A 14,357-nucleotide genomic window follows, 5' to 3' on the forward strand; every position below is an offset into this window, starting at 1 on the left:
CTTCTTTATTCAATAACTTTTGTTTTTTCCCCATGTGATCTTTGTAACCATTCTTCAGATTCGATTGAAAATTGCTCTTCTCTTGAGATTTGGCCAGTTAATCAAGAAGTGAGAACATTAGCACAAAAGCCTGATGCTGGTATATTTGTGCTAGTTAAGACTCAGGAAATAGGTCCCTTAGGAGCTGTTGCCTATCAAGCCTGATCATACAGAGAGAGAACCTGCGTTATGTTGCAAGGACCAAACAAACATTTATAAAACGCGGCAGCCAGGAGACTAATAGCAAATGTGGTCTCTTCTTCCATAATCATTACAGAGAAGTGCAAGAGAATAAAAGGGGAAGCGTGAAGGAAAGGGCATATTTTAATAACATAAGCCTTGTTTTTGTTGTAACCCAGCTGGGAAAAAAAGACTGGTGTGCAGGCTTTCAGGAGCTTCTCTATATTGATAATGTGTTCTTCTCTTCTTTAAAATCTGAAGTATCTGTTGAAAGTTATATGCTGTTCCTTTCTGTTCATTATTCACAGTACTTCAATTCTCTGCACTAAGACTTAAAACATAAATGCTAGAAAGCAAACAGGCTTGATTACTCCTTCCACACCACAGAGGCTCTGTAGTGAAAGACTTCTCTTTGTAGAGATGTGTAAGTTGGATAGTTTTATTGTATGTTGATCGCACTGGCAACTCTGCCTGTTTACCATTATGCTGGCAATACCTTGCCATTTCAGGCCCTTCTTTCTGTTGCTAAAGATAGGAAAAATGCTGAAAGTGTTGTATAATGAGAACAACCAGCTCACATGAACATACTTTGCCGTAATTACTCTGCAGACTACTAAAAATACAAAATGGCTTTGATTATGTTTTAAAAGACTCTTTCTTCATATAACTCTTGTGTACCTATGTCAGCCCATCCTGTTGAGGCTATATCCCTTGTGCTGTTGACAACTTCGAAAGATGGGAAAAAATTGGTCTGTGTACAATGGGAACAGATTTACTGAAGTTTACAGCTAAATTTGCCAGACTTTCTGTTTTCACTGGAAGTGTTAAAGCCTTTGACACAACAGGCCGGTGAGGCTGCCCAAAGCCCACACTTTCCCAAAAGCAAGAGCATTCAAACCATTTGAAAACACAGTTGTTCTATTTCGTATAACCATTATCACTAAAACTATCAAATTACTTTCTGAACAATAACAAAATAATTGTTATTTCTCTCTGAACGGGGGGAAAATAAAAGCCACCTTCTCTCTCTACTGTCAATTACTGATAGAATAGAGATACTGCTACCAAATTTGAGATTTCAGTGTTCAAAGAGAGATGCATGCGTAACCCTTATGTGCCTCGGAACCCATTTCCCATTTGCCTGGCTGAAGTAGATGGAAATCACTGCTCTGACCGGACACCTGGAGATGAAGAAAGCACCAATGAAGCGTGGAGGAATGTGAGCAAAGAGCACGCTTTGTTCAGCCTCCATGGCTGCTATTGAGTTTTCTGCAGGTAATTGTCAAAAGAAAAGTTTCAAGAGGGAATGTGAAGGAGAAAAATGAAATAGTTCTGCTTATGTTTTTGGAGAGTTCGTCAGAAATGCATGGAACAGCACAGATGTGTGGAAAAGTTAATGTCTGAAAATAAAGCTGAGACTGGTAGTGACTGTGGTTTAATCAGAGGCAGGAGCTGATATTTTGGTAATGAAAGATAAACTGTCCAGTAAGACTAGGAAGGGAAGGCTGGTTTTGTGAGCTTTGGAAACTAAGCAGAAGGCAGTGTTCAATCTGCAGCCAGTGGTCATGGCTGTCTCGTATGTGAATGAGATGGAGATCCTGAAGAAGAAATTATCCAAGAAAATGTAATTAAAGAGTCTGTTTGGGTGCATGTATACTGAATAAGGTTCACTGACAAGAGTAGCTGTGGGGATTTTGCAATCGTAGGGAGTGACAGAGAAACCTTAAAAATACAAAAAAAGCAACTTTTCCTGTGTATTCTGTGATTTCTCAAAAGCTGTGCGGGTGAACTGTGAAATGCACCTTTTAGTACTTGGAACTGTTAACATTCATAGTCCATGTTGAGTAGTGAAGATTTTTTCCCCAGTGTTTGAGTAGTTAATTTTATTACAGAACATAGATCAATAATGCTGCTGTGTACCTGTTCACAAAGTTGACTGTTCTAAGACAAGGGAGTTTTAAACAGATCCATCTAAAATTAGGAACAACTTTTTGAGCCTCCGGTTCTCTTAACCTACCAAAAACAAATGTTAAGAACTGTTTTCTTTTTGATGTCATTGTTCAAGCTGGCCATTGTATTGTTTAACATCTGATTTAGTAGCCTAAATGCATGAGACGTGGCTTATGTGCTTTATGGGGAGCTATACCTGCATCTGGTGGCCCAGTGAGGCTCTGGGGAGAAGCTCAGGGTGAGGCACCTTGGTTAACAGAAAAAGAGAATTGGTGGAGGTTTGTATGTTCGGTATGTGGGAGTACATTGGAAGAGGTTCTTTAAATTTTCCTCCATGCTGTAAAAATGAGATGACTTTTAACTACTTCAGTTCAATTTTGGAAAAAGTCTGTGGTGTATGTTAGTTCCATGAGAAGCTTTGTCTTTTAATATAACCCCTACTGGTGATTTATAGAGATCAAAGAAACCTTATGAGTTTGAGAGTTTGATCAAATCAGTTGTTACTGCAAATTATATCTGCAGTAATATCAATCTATGCTCTCAGAAACTGTCTTGCTCTTCTAAGTGTCCTCTTCTTGGCTTTCCTCATGACAGTGTGTACAGGTCAAATTTGCCTTTCAGAAGAAAACTACTTTCCAAATAAAGAAATAATTGCTAGATGGAGAGGTTTTCACAGATAGTTATTTTTCATAGTAAATCAGAATTTTAAGTCAAATCTCTCTGTAAGTGTCCAATTTTTCTCTCCATTCACTTCAATGTAAATCAAAATCTGTGTTATTTTGAGCAGAAAAGAGTGCTTGATGGCAATAATAGTAATAGTAATAATAGTAAAGATTTTAAAAAAGATACACTGTACATCTGTTGATTATGGCAGCGCTGTAGTTAGGGTTGTGATTCCTCCCCTAAGCACCTATTTACAGGCACACACACGCTGTTGATACAGATCTGTCTGCTGTCCGGGAAGAGCCAGACACAGGCGTATGGGAGCTGCTTTTTTGTAATTGCTTGGATAAATGACAGTAAGTCTGGTCCAAAGCTGACTGTGTTTATATTTCTCAATAAGAAAGACACAAACCTAAATGTGGTTTTGCCAGATAGAGTCTGTTTAACTTAGCTTTTGGTTCGCAGTTTTTGATGTGTCATGTCCTAATTTTGAAAATTACAGTTGGGCAGTGGGCAGGTGAGTTGGTTGTGGCTGCACCCCAGGTTGGGCAGGAGGGTGGCAGAAGTAACCTCTGCAGTACAAGGTAGGACTGACAGAAGGAAAATGGGATGTGCAACAAGTGAGAGGCTTGGGTGTGAGCTGACATGGGGAGACTCTGGGAGTGAAAGCAAGGACACAGGACTAGGAGGAAAGATTTCCACAAGGATTTAGCTAGTGTTGTGCACAGAGGGTGTAACCCAGGAGGACTTCAGAAGTCAGTCTGCCAAGGGCAAGTCCAAAGAAGGGCCCTGGAAAGTGGGTAGAGCAAGGGGAGGTTTTTTACAGACTCTAAAATATCAAGGGAAACACATAGGGGACTGAAGGATGCTAATGTGTAGAACTCAAGGAGTGCTAGGTGAATGATGCTGCTGTTGTAAATACATACATGTGTTTGCCAAAATATCACAACATAAAGACAGAGTTTTTGTTATTGTTGTTAGTGAAGGTGTATCTACTAATAGGAAGGATGCTATTTCAGTCTCTTCTCAGATGTGTGCTCATTGTATGTTTGCTTGAAAGCCAGCATGGAAAATTGCCTCAAATACTGCATTAACAAAATAACATTTAGGATGACCTCTTAGTATATCTGTGATTCAAAATCATATTTTTTTAGTAATTCTGATTTTAAACTTACAGATAATAGCTCCAGTGCAACATAAATACTTAAATAGGTCTCTGTAATCACCTGTGTCCCTCACTTCGAAACGAGAAACCCATGACAACAGGGATCTGTAATGTGCTATATGAAACAGGGTGTAATACCTCTTTTTAAGGGAAAACTGCAATGTTATGGTTTCCCTTTCTATATTTTTTTTTTGCAAACTGCATTTAACCTTATAATTGAATTGGATATTTGAACATTTGTTTATTTTTAGTCTTTATTCTTTGTATCAGTTGTACATACAGAGCTTCATCTGGAGTTACTAAACAGAAATGTAGGCATAACTAATGTCATGTTTCTTAATGTACAGGTTATCATTTATAGTGGGTTTATAAGCAACTTCTACTATATGGAATATATTTTATTTTGAGTTGTTGTTTGCGTTCGTAATGCAGTTCTAGGCAGGTTCAAGATGCTGGTTAACCTTTGAAATGTATTATTTGCCTAGTACTTAGCAGAGATGGATGACGAAGAAGTGCGCATTAAAGCCTCTCAAAACACAGGATCATCAGTCTTCAAGCATCGCAGCTTCACGCATTGTGCTTCTTCCTGGGATGCACAAGGCGTAGCTACAGCTCATGGAAGCCTGATGCATCCAGCCTCCTGCTTTTGCAGACTCTCAGTGGAAATGTCAGTTGGACATTACCAAGTGTCTCTGCCTTTCTTTAATATCTCTTCAATAATTTAATATAATGTCTGACTCTGTGTGCTGAACTCATAACCTATCACTTGTTATTTTTCTGACTTGATGGCTCTGACTCTAGAATCTGTGTTTGAATCCTGCTGTTCACATGTTGTATTATTTTTGGTTTGGTCACACAAGTAATTAAACCATAAGCTTCTAATGAGCAACTGAGGTATAAGAGGGGTTGTAGATCATCTTACTGGTTGTCCTTGAATTACCCTGATCTAAATTTGACAGTACAGCATTCTCAATTTTGACATTAAAATTATGTTTTATGACTTTTTGGAAAGTCAAATTAAAAATAAAATCAATTGCTTATCATTAGAGCCTTGTGTAACTCCCTGAGGTCAGCCATTCATGGCATGCCATGAATAAAGTCCTGTGATAAAATGTTTAAAGAGGTCTTGGTACTTAGTGGAATTACACAAGCCAAAACTTCGTCTAGTGGTTTTGCAAATGAGCCTTGGTGAGCTGCCTCATGCATTCAGCTGAATTCCCAGCGATCAGCCCAGAAAGAGCTCTGAGGGAGATTGCACCCACGCTGCTGGCTGTCAGCTGCCTTTCTGTCCCAGCTCACATGCCTTCCAAACAGATATTGCCCGTGATAGCTTCTGTACCTTCTGTACATATAGCAAAGTTAAGATATAAAACTGACTATTATTACAAAAGAGCATACAGTGATGAAAACAATTTACAAAAATTTCAGACAGCATCCAAAAAGGTTTTTGTCAGTTGTGGAAGCACATATTTCCACTTCAATTTTTGTAACAGCCATCATTTGAAAATGAGATACTGTCATTATTACAATAAATGAAATTATTAAATGCAGATTTATGAGATTTTATCCTACTTAAAACCTAGGATGAAGATCGAACAGAGGAGGACAGCAGCAGAGTTGAGCCTGTTGGACACGCAGACACTGGCTTGGAGAACACTACCAATTTTTCCCTGGAGTAAGTTACTGGCAGAACACATTGTTTTAATGATGACTTTTAAGACTGAACATAGACTTGCAAAAACCTCAGGACTTGCTCTTAAGAAAGCGGGGCAGCCTTTTATTAGGTCATGTGTAGTTTTGTTTTTAAACAATTTGCTTCACACACCCTTTCAAGGCAGTTTTTAAGAAACTTAAAAAATCCTGTGTCAAGGATAAACACTGGGCACTTAACGTTTCTAAGTGCTGATGCTATGTGCTGATTTTCTGCCTCAAAGAAGATGCTTATTTGGTGGAACTCTGAAAACTTTGTGGAAGGAATTGGGTCAGTGGTAGTGCAAATAAATTAACAGACAGGAATTTCAAGGGGGAAAATCTTATTACCTGTGAACTGTTCACAGTCTGCTTGGAAGGCGTGTGGGGTCACAGGAGTTGCATAGTCAAATGGTGACATCTATTAAACAATACCTGCTGAGTTTACTCCATTCCATTTGCAACATCTCCTGTAATTTCAAAAACTGCTTGCTAAATAGAATTTATGGAACTTCTGTCGAATTTAATACTTCTTGGTGTTGCTTTTAATTAACTCATTGGCCTTGCATTGTACATAGCCTCATCCTTTCCTGTTTTGATATCATACTTCTTTGTATATTTGTTTGAAGTACTTGGTGCAAACTTATGAGAAAATCTGTGTGAGATGCAGAATTGAAACAACATCTCTTAGGAAGGGGCCATTTCTTTTCATTTTCCACTTTTAAGATTTGAATTTGGAATGTAGTTTTGGAAGAAAAACAGTAGAAGAAAAATGAGTGCATAGGCCTTAAGTGTATATATTAGAAAAAAGGAAAGATACTGGCTCAAGCAGTAGAACAAGTTAAATAGTGTAGTCTGGCTGTGAAAACTGGTCTTTTCTTTAGCCTGTTCTTCTGCGTAGGCCTGTTCTGGGTGAATCACATGAATTTAGTTTTTCTCTTCCTCAGCCCTCAGTTGTTATTTTTTTTTCTTTTTTTTTTCTTTCCTGTAACAGGAAAGTGAGAAAAAAAGTTGATTGTAGGGGGCCATAGGTATACCAGTAGTAATAGATGACTTTTAGAATGTCTTCAGGGTAGGGAGACGTTGCTTGATGCTTGTTTTGCATGAAAGTTAATGAAAATGTAGCCTTAGTGTACAGTGAGAAAGAAACAAAATTAGCTGATACACAGACTGGGACAGAAAACATTGCCAAGTCCTGTAGTACAATCAATCCTAAAATGCTTGTCCAAGACTGAAAAATAACACTTTTTTTTGGCTGCTGTCTCTCAGCTCTCCCACACTTTTAATACTTCCTTGAGCTAAACAATGGAGTTAGAGAATTTCCATTGGGTCATTTAAAAAATAAGTTTAAAACAGACACAAAATGTGGCATAAAACAAGCATAAAACTTACCTTAAAATTAAACAAAAATGTGGAAGAAATGTAAAACACAGTGGATTTCAAAATTTTTGTTGACTTCCTAACAGCATGTGGTCTGGTTACTCTCAGGTTCCAGATTAAGCACTACAAGTTTTTGTGGTGTGCCACCATATGATCAAGAGCCTATTGAAGGGAACAGAAAATCTTTTACTGCTATCACAGGGCATTGCTCTTTGTTCCATTTCTAGATTAAATTTGACTTGTATGCTTATGAGAAACAAGCTTCTCAAAGATGTGTGTATGCATTATATACATATATATAGTGCCAGGAAACATGGAAAAAGTATGTAATGCTTGAGAGAGGCATAAGTCACAAATTTACATTGTGGCTTTCAATCAGATCTGACACTTCCAGATTTACTGAGAGGTTTGGCCTTTGTGCATTATTTTCTCATCTGGGTATTTATAACTCTTCAGAGTCTATGGGCTATGCTCCACCTTTCCAGCTGTGCGCAAGTTTCAAAATCATCAGTAGATTTGATCCAAATTTATTTCTAGAATCTTTGCACATATGTTTTCTGAACTCGTGCTTTCCTCTTTCACTTATACCTGTTGCTGAAAGAAGGTAAAATTGAAAACTAAGTGGATGGTGGCTTCAGGAGGACATGGTTTTTTTGGGAATGTTATAGATACATCTTAAAGGGGAAACTTTTTCTCCTAAGGAGTTATAGACACAGCAAGCTTTCAATAAACAAAACGGCGACACAATAAAGCTAATAAATTTGTTGTAAAAGCAGAAGAACTTAAAGAATTATAAATTTAACAATCCTCATTTAATTATGGAGTAGTTTTGTAAAGACAAATATTAATGCTTGGAATTGGGTCTCCCTAAAATAAACAAATAAAGCATGCTACTGTTATGATCAGATTTAGCTTTCAGGGGAAAAATTGTATGTGATACTTAAGATATTTCTGTTCGGTCATGCAAACAGTTAAATTTATAATAAGGAAGAAACAGAACAATACGCATGTGATGATTATTTTGATATAGCAAACTAAGTATCAGTTGCTTTGATTTTCACTTGTTTTATTAATCAAACTATTTTTGATGATTGATTTCCTTTCATGCCATCAGATTACTATTCAGGTATGTAGCATTCAATGATGCTTTCATCACCATGACGTAATTTTTGGAATGTTTTTGTTTTTCTGTGTATGTTTCTGTTGGGTTTTTTGGTTCATTCACGGTACATGTTCATATTCCCTCATTCATCGTTGTCTCACAGTGATATGGTAAAGCTCGTAGAAGTCTCCAACGACGGTGGGCCTTTGGGAATCCATGTAGTGCCTTTCAGTGCCCGAGGTGGAAGGTAACGTATCGTGTAGGATTTTAATTGAATCATAACTTCCTGTGTTTTATCTTAGTTATGTTAATTCTTGTACTGTGTGCATTTGGTTTATGTGGAATATTGAATATAAAAGGAAGCCTCACTGATTAAGAAAGGAAGAAATGCAAGTTTACCGACTGTATCCTATAATGTAAATGTTCTGCTTAAAATGAGTTAGAATTGCAGGATTGTAATGTTATCCCATGGAAAACTGAGGTATTAGGATGTTTCCCTTTGGGCCCTTATAAATTATAATCTGCTCCTTTAGTTCAGGTGGATATTTAGGCAGCATTTCCCCACTGACTGTTCATAGCCACATGTTCCAAAATAACAGCAGTCTAAACCAGAGGCTTCCTGCGTCTGCATTTGATAAGAGTGGAAGAAAAAACAATCATCATTCTTTTGATATTTGGTATTGTCCCATCTGCTGGAGTTAAAAATACATAGCAAAAAAAGTTGAAACATTATGTTTTGGGGGAAGGTTAACCTGTTTTGATTAACTCAGAAGCTGGAATTACTAGAGCTGGGATGGTTTTTAAAAAAGTGCAAAGAAAATAGTCTACTTTAAAAAAATCATTGAGGGGATTATAATAGTAAACACAATGCATCACCTCTAATGCTTACATTGGTAGAGATTTAGCATTTAGGGTCTTTAATCAAAACATTAACATAGTCTCAGAAAAATAGCTTTACTATCACAGCAATTAGTGGTGGATTCGAAGCTTTTATGTATGTTGAAAAAAAAATCATCACCAATAGAAGCAAATTTTATTTTGTTGCAGCTTCACCAGTGCTCTGACCTACCTTGACTTTTTCATTCTCCCAGCAGCTGTCTCCTGCTTCCTCCATCATTTGGGGACAGGAGGGTCTGCCACTCTAGAGAGCTGTGTGCCACTCGGAGCTGAAAAAGCTGGTGGGGAGAGATGCTTGTGTCCATGGCTTCAGATGGTGGGGGATCAGCCAGAGTTGTAGAGGACCTCACTGTTTACAAAGCACTTTTCCCATGCTTCCTGTGTAGTGGTAGATTTGGAGGAAGAGCCGATGCACTTCTGCCCACTTCTTTCCCACTCCAGCACACAGCTGCTCTTTGTCCCTTCCCTGGCTGCAGAGCACTGCTCTATGCTGCATTGAGCACACTTATTTGAGCAAGGGATCTGCTCAATAAAAACATAAAGAAACAAAACTAAAGTCAATAAAGATGCTCAGAAAGAAAAGATCTGATGTATCTGCTTAGTATACCTCCTATTCTATTTGCCCACCATGTTTTTCATCTATTTGGTGTTCAATTGCTGTACTTTCAATTCTTTTCTTCCAGTTCCTTTCATTGCATTTTGAAAATGTTACTCAAATAAGCAATGGTTATTAAAACGATACATTTTAGAAGTGTAAAACTATACTGATTTTCCCCTTTCCCATATGCAGTCAGTAGGGGCCTTCTACCAGAGCAAAGAAAGTAAGCACCCCAAATCTTTAAAAAGTATGTGCCACATTTATGTTCTTTCTTTATTTTGAGAAAATATTTGGCTCTTTTGTGGAAGGCTTGGATCTGGAGTAAGAATCTGTCTTCTGTATTGACTTTTGATCTTGAACAAAATTTGTAAGGATCTCTTCCTTATCTATGTGTATGCTACTAATTATCTCTACTGGAAAAAAAAGGAGATATTTTCCTTAATGAAAAATAAAACTCTCTCGGTTATTCTCTGGAATAAGTACTGTTGATTTATAAAGACATGATCATACTTTCATTTGCTTATTATCTGTCTGTTTTTACCTCTACAAATCCATCTGTCCTTTATTGGCCCTTTTGATCATATGCTTTAGGTAACAGTTTGTTCACCTTGTCAAAAGAGAGGAGGGGTATACATATTCATCACCTTATGGCTTGAAATTTGTGGAGATAAAGGTTTTGTTTACAAAATCTGCTTGCACATTTTTTGCAATGGTACAAATGAAGTGGTAAGCACAATAGGAGGCTTGAAAATGAATGCAGAAAGAAAGAGAAAATAGAAAGCGAGCACAGAAGTATTTAGGTAAAGAGAGGAGCAGAGAGGAAAAGAATGAGAAGAATGAGAGAAAAACAGAAAGAAATTCTCAATCTGTGCAAAATTACAGAAGAAATTAGGTGCTCAGAGAGAAAGCACTCAGGTTTTTGGAAATCTAACATTTGAGCAATCCTGGATGATGGAGGAGGCTATGTTGATGTATAAATGAGGTTGCATCGAGATCTCTGCACGCTTAAAAATATCATTATTCACCATGAGGTTACCTTTTCTACTTTTAAGAGTCTTTGAAATCTTCTCAAGCTCTGTACAGTTGCTGAACCTTTGCCATATCTTTCTCTGAAAGGAGGTTCAGCTGACACAAGGAATATATGAAATAACATCAGAAGTCTCTGTGAATAACAGTGGGGAAAGCTCCATAGTCCCAAGACTACTGTGAAAGTCTATGTTATAAAAAAAAAATAGAAAAGGATTTGGGTATTCACCTGGAAAACCTAGGAAAGCACTGCCATTAAGAAGTATCAGATGTTATTTTGGTGCAGAGCACTGATTCTGTGAGGTTTTGCCTGCTGTCCTTGCTATCAAAACATGCCAAGGAATCCAAGATAAACCATACTTCTAAAACCTGGCAGCTAGAAATACTTAGGACATTTAGGATATATAACTAAAAACACAGATTAAGAATATTAAGGAAGTATGAGAAGGATGGGAAAAATAAGAGACTGATTTTCTTGTCAGTTTAAGTCACAAAGTTAACAAACTTTATTAAAAAAATATAAAAACAAATCCATTAAAAATTGATATATACACAATCCCTGTACTAGAAAATAGTTACACATTTTTCTGTTCTGTAGTTCTCTTATTTTCATGCTTTATAGTAGAAGTGCTATTTATTTTCTAGAGCTTATGATTGAGTTTGTATTTCACTGTAAAAGTTTTGTTCTTTTGCTCAAGACACAAAGAAAACTAAAGTCACATCTAATGGCTATTGTGTATGCTGAGATTCCTTCAAACCACCTTCAAGGTGTCTTTCTAACAATCCTATTGTATTTGATCATCTAGTAGGTATGTGTTACCTTCTTCTTCTGCATTTCCAGCCTTTTAAGTCTCAAAAGTAGCCACTGGGAAAAGATTCCTGTGGAGTAAATGTAAATTCCCTCACTCTTTTAGCTGAATTCAAGGCTTTCTTTGTCTGATCTCATCCTTTTAAAAGTTACATAAACTTAATTTGAAGTTGTATTCAAGCTGAGATGCTGAGGAGTAGTTGCCAAAGATTGGAAATTGATTCCGGACTTCAGGCATGAAAGCTGATAAAGTTATTTTAGTGTCCTGCAGTCGCTTGGTGACGTAAATGTTGTGCAAAGAAGTTTATGTGCAATTTAGCATTGATCAGCCATGATAATTTAACTTGAGCAAACAAGCTGATTTGCTGACTCAGACCTTCTGCTCTCAGGAAATTTGCACCATACTGGTGTTCCCGTAGCACATCTCTGAGCTCTTTCAATGTCGCGTGGTTTGTGGGAAGCTACTACGCATCTGCTTTTGTATCAATCATTATTTTTGTCCCTTAATCTAGTTTTTGCCCTTTCATGTTACTGACTTTACATAGACATCTAAATTGGTTATTTTCTGTTCTGTCTGATTTGATTATATTTGTTAGTTTGTAGGTAATAGGTAAATAACTTCAGCGTGTACATGCAATGGGCATTGATGGCTGAATTGTCTTCTGGATGTTCAAAATCATATTTTTATTACTCTCATGTATTTATACTGTCAGTTTTTATTATGACAAATTATCATCATTTCCATACAGCTGGGTGGCATGTGGGGAGTTCACAATTTCAAAGATCTACTCAGAAAACTCAGGCAATTTAGATGTCAATAAAACAGTTGCCACTTACTTCTAGTTTTATCATTGGTTGTAATTTGTATTTAGAACTGAAATGTTAACTCATGTAGCTGAGTTTATTTTAATTGTATAATTAGAGTAATGAACCTTGTGGAAATACAGTGGTGCAAATGCTAATATAATCTAAGCTGTTTACATTCCCAATTATATATTTAAAACAAATACTAAGCTAGAGCTCCATACTTTGATACTGTTTCTGTTCTGTCCCCATATCAGCTAATGCTAGAATAAAACAGCACAGCAACCAAATTTCCATTTAGAATTATTGTTCCTGTAGGGTTGCAGTCTTCCTGTGTGTTTGCAGAGCGCAGAGGTTCACACATGTAACTCCAGTACTTATGTTGAAGAACGTATTTACCAACTTTAACTGAAAAGATTAAGCAAATGCAAATGCATCCATAAAATTGTATGCTACATTGTTGCATTCAAACAAATATATATATACTGGTTTGGGTATTTTAGACTAGATTCATCTGCAGCATTTCAATATTTGTATGCTTTCCTAATGTAGAAAAGGTAATACGGAAACTGTAGTAGAGCTACATCTCAACTTATCAGAGTTAATGCTGGGACCATGTGGCAGGGAAACAAATCCAATTAGTTTTGTTTGCCGTATCAGATCCACTCCATTTCTCTGCACTCACTGCAATAACAAACATGAATTCCTGTAATGCCTTTTTTAGAGTAAAATTCCAACATCTTACAAAAATATGCTGAAGAAATAATGTAGGAAATTTTGGTACTAGAATTTTCAGGTATGTACATTTTCTGCAAGTTCTAGGAGAATTTACTCTCCTAAATCATGTTCAGGAGATTGTTTTCAGAATGGTGTCTAAAAGGAATTTTGATCCACGTGTCTCTTAAAAAAAAAAAAATAAATGAAAAGTTGGACATTGTGAAGATCCTGGTTTCAGATCTGAGGCAGGCTGCTCATCCAGCCTTGGATCTGTTCTCAGTGTCCTCAGCTTTACGTGCCTCAGTTAGGCTAGCTCTACCATTTGTTAGAAAGAAAATTCCTCATGAGCACCATATGGTGTGTCTGAGATGTGCTATGTTGCATTAGGAGAACTCGTAGCCTTTGTTTAACAAGATTATTTGCAATTTTGACTGGTAGCTCACTTATGTGTTACATTACCATTGGTTAAAGATTAGTACAATTTCTACTAGATTCAAGGATGTAGATAGGTGAATTAAATTTAAGAAATGAGAAACCATGCATAACGATGTGGCTTGCATTAATAATTTATTAATATTACTTTAGAATGCAAATGAGTAGAAAATTATTTTTCTAGAAAAATGCTATGCAAAAGCCATTAATAGACCAATTGCCTTGTATTCACAAGTATGTGCAGATGTTACGATGAAGTAATCATAGCATTTTGCATAGTGGATAATTACCACAATGTTAACTTTGAGTATTGTAGTTTATGTAAAATGTTTTGATATCTACTATGTTAATATCTTGACACTTCTGACCTATAGCCATACAAACAAAAGGTCTTTAGCAGTTACTATGTGTGCTGTCATTTAACCAATGTGTCCACATCCAAATTCTGAACTGTCTGTGGGCACTATAGTGGGCACTCTCACATGAAACTGCTGTTGGGCATGAAGTGAGAGAAAAGGAAGAGCAGACACAGTCCTGTCCTCTCCTCCCTCAAATACTGTGGTGCTTTTCTCTCAAACATCATGTTCTCATTTTTGATATTTGATTGCTCTTTCCCTTTTAGAGATACATCTTCAGTAACTTCACATTGTGGGCTCTACCCACATTATTTTCCCAGTGAAATTCAACCATTTACATGTGAAAAAGTAGCAAATTTGTTTTCTAAACATCAGTTTTAAACGTATCAAAACTGTAATTCTGATAAAACTAATGTAGTGAAGTCACACAAGTATTTGTCTTTTTCTTAGAGAAATAGAAATACTTTTATCAATGACATTCATAGATATTATTTTAGTTCTTTCTGAAACTTAAAACATAATGCGTAAAGTTTTGTTTCCTAAAATTTGTG

At 36.7% G+C, this 14,357-nt stretch overlaps 1 protein-coding gene across 1 annotated transcript in view; it reads left to right on the forward strand.

Moving 5' to 3' along the window:
• Positions 1–14,357, forward strand: part of PARD3 (par-3 family cell polarity regulator) — a 435,432-nt gene that overhangs the window by 209,899 nt on the left and 211,176 nt on the right. Inside the window, exons 7-8 of the mRNA XM_021389241.1 lie at positions 5,581–5,672; positions 8,332–8,415. Coding sequence (XP_021244916.1) covers positions 5,581–5,672; positions 8,332–8,415 — 176 coding nt within the window. The remainder of the gene's footprint in view (positions 1–5,580; positions 5,673–8,331; positions 8,416–14,357) is intronic.

This window comes from Numida meleagris, chromosome 2 (assembly GCF_002078875.1).
Source record: "Numida meleagris isolate 19003 breed g44 Domestic line chromosome 2, NumMel1.0, whole genome shotgun sequence".
Taxonomy (NCBI): domain Eukaryota; kingdom Metazoa; phylum Chordata; class Aves; order Galliformes; family Numididae; genus Numida; species Numida meleagris.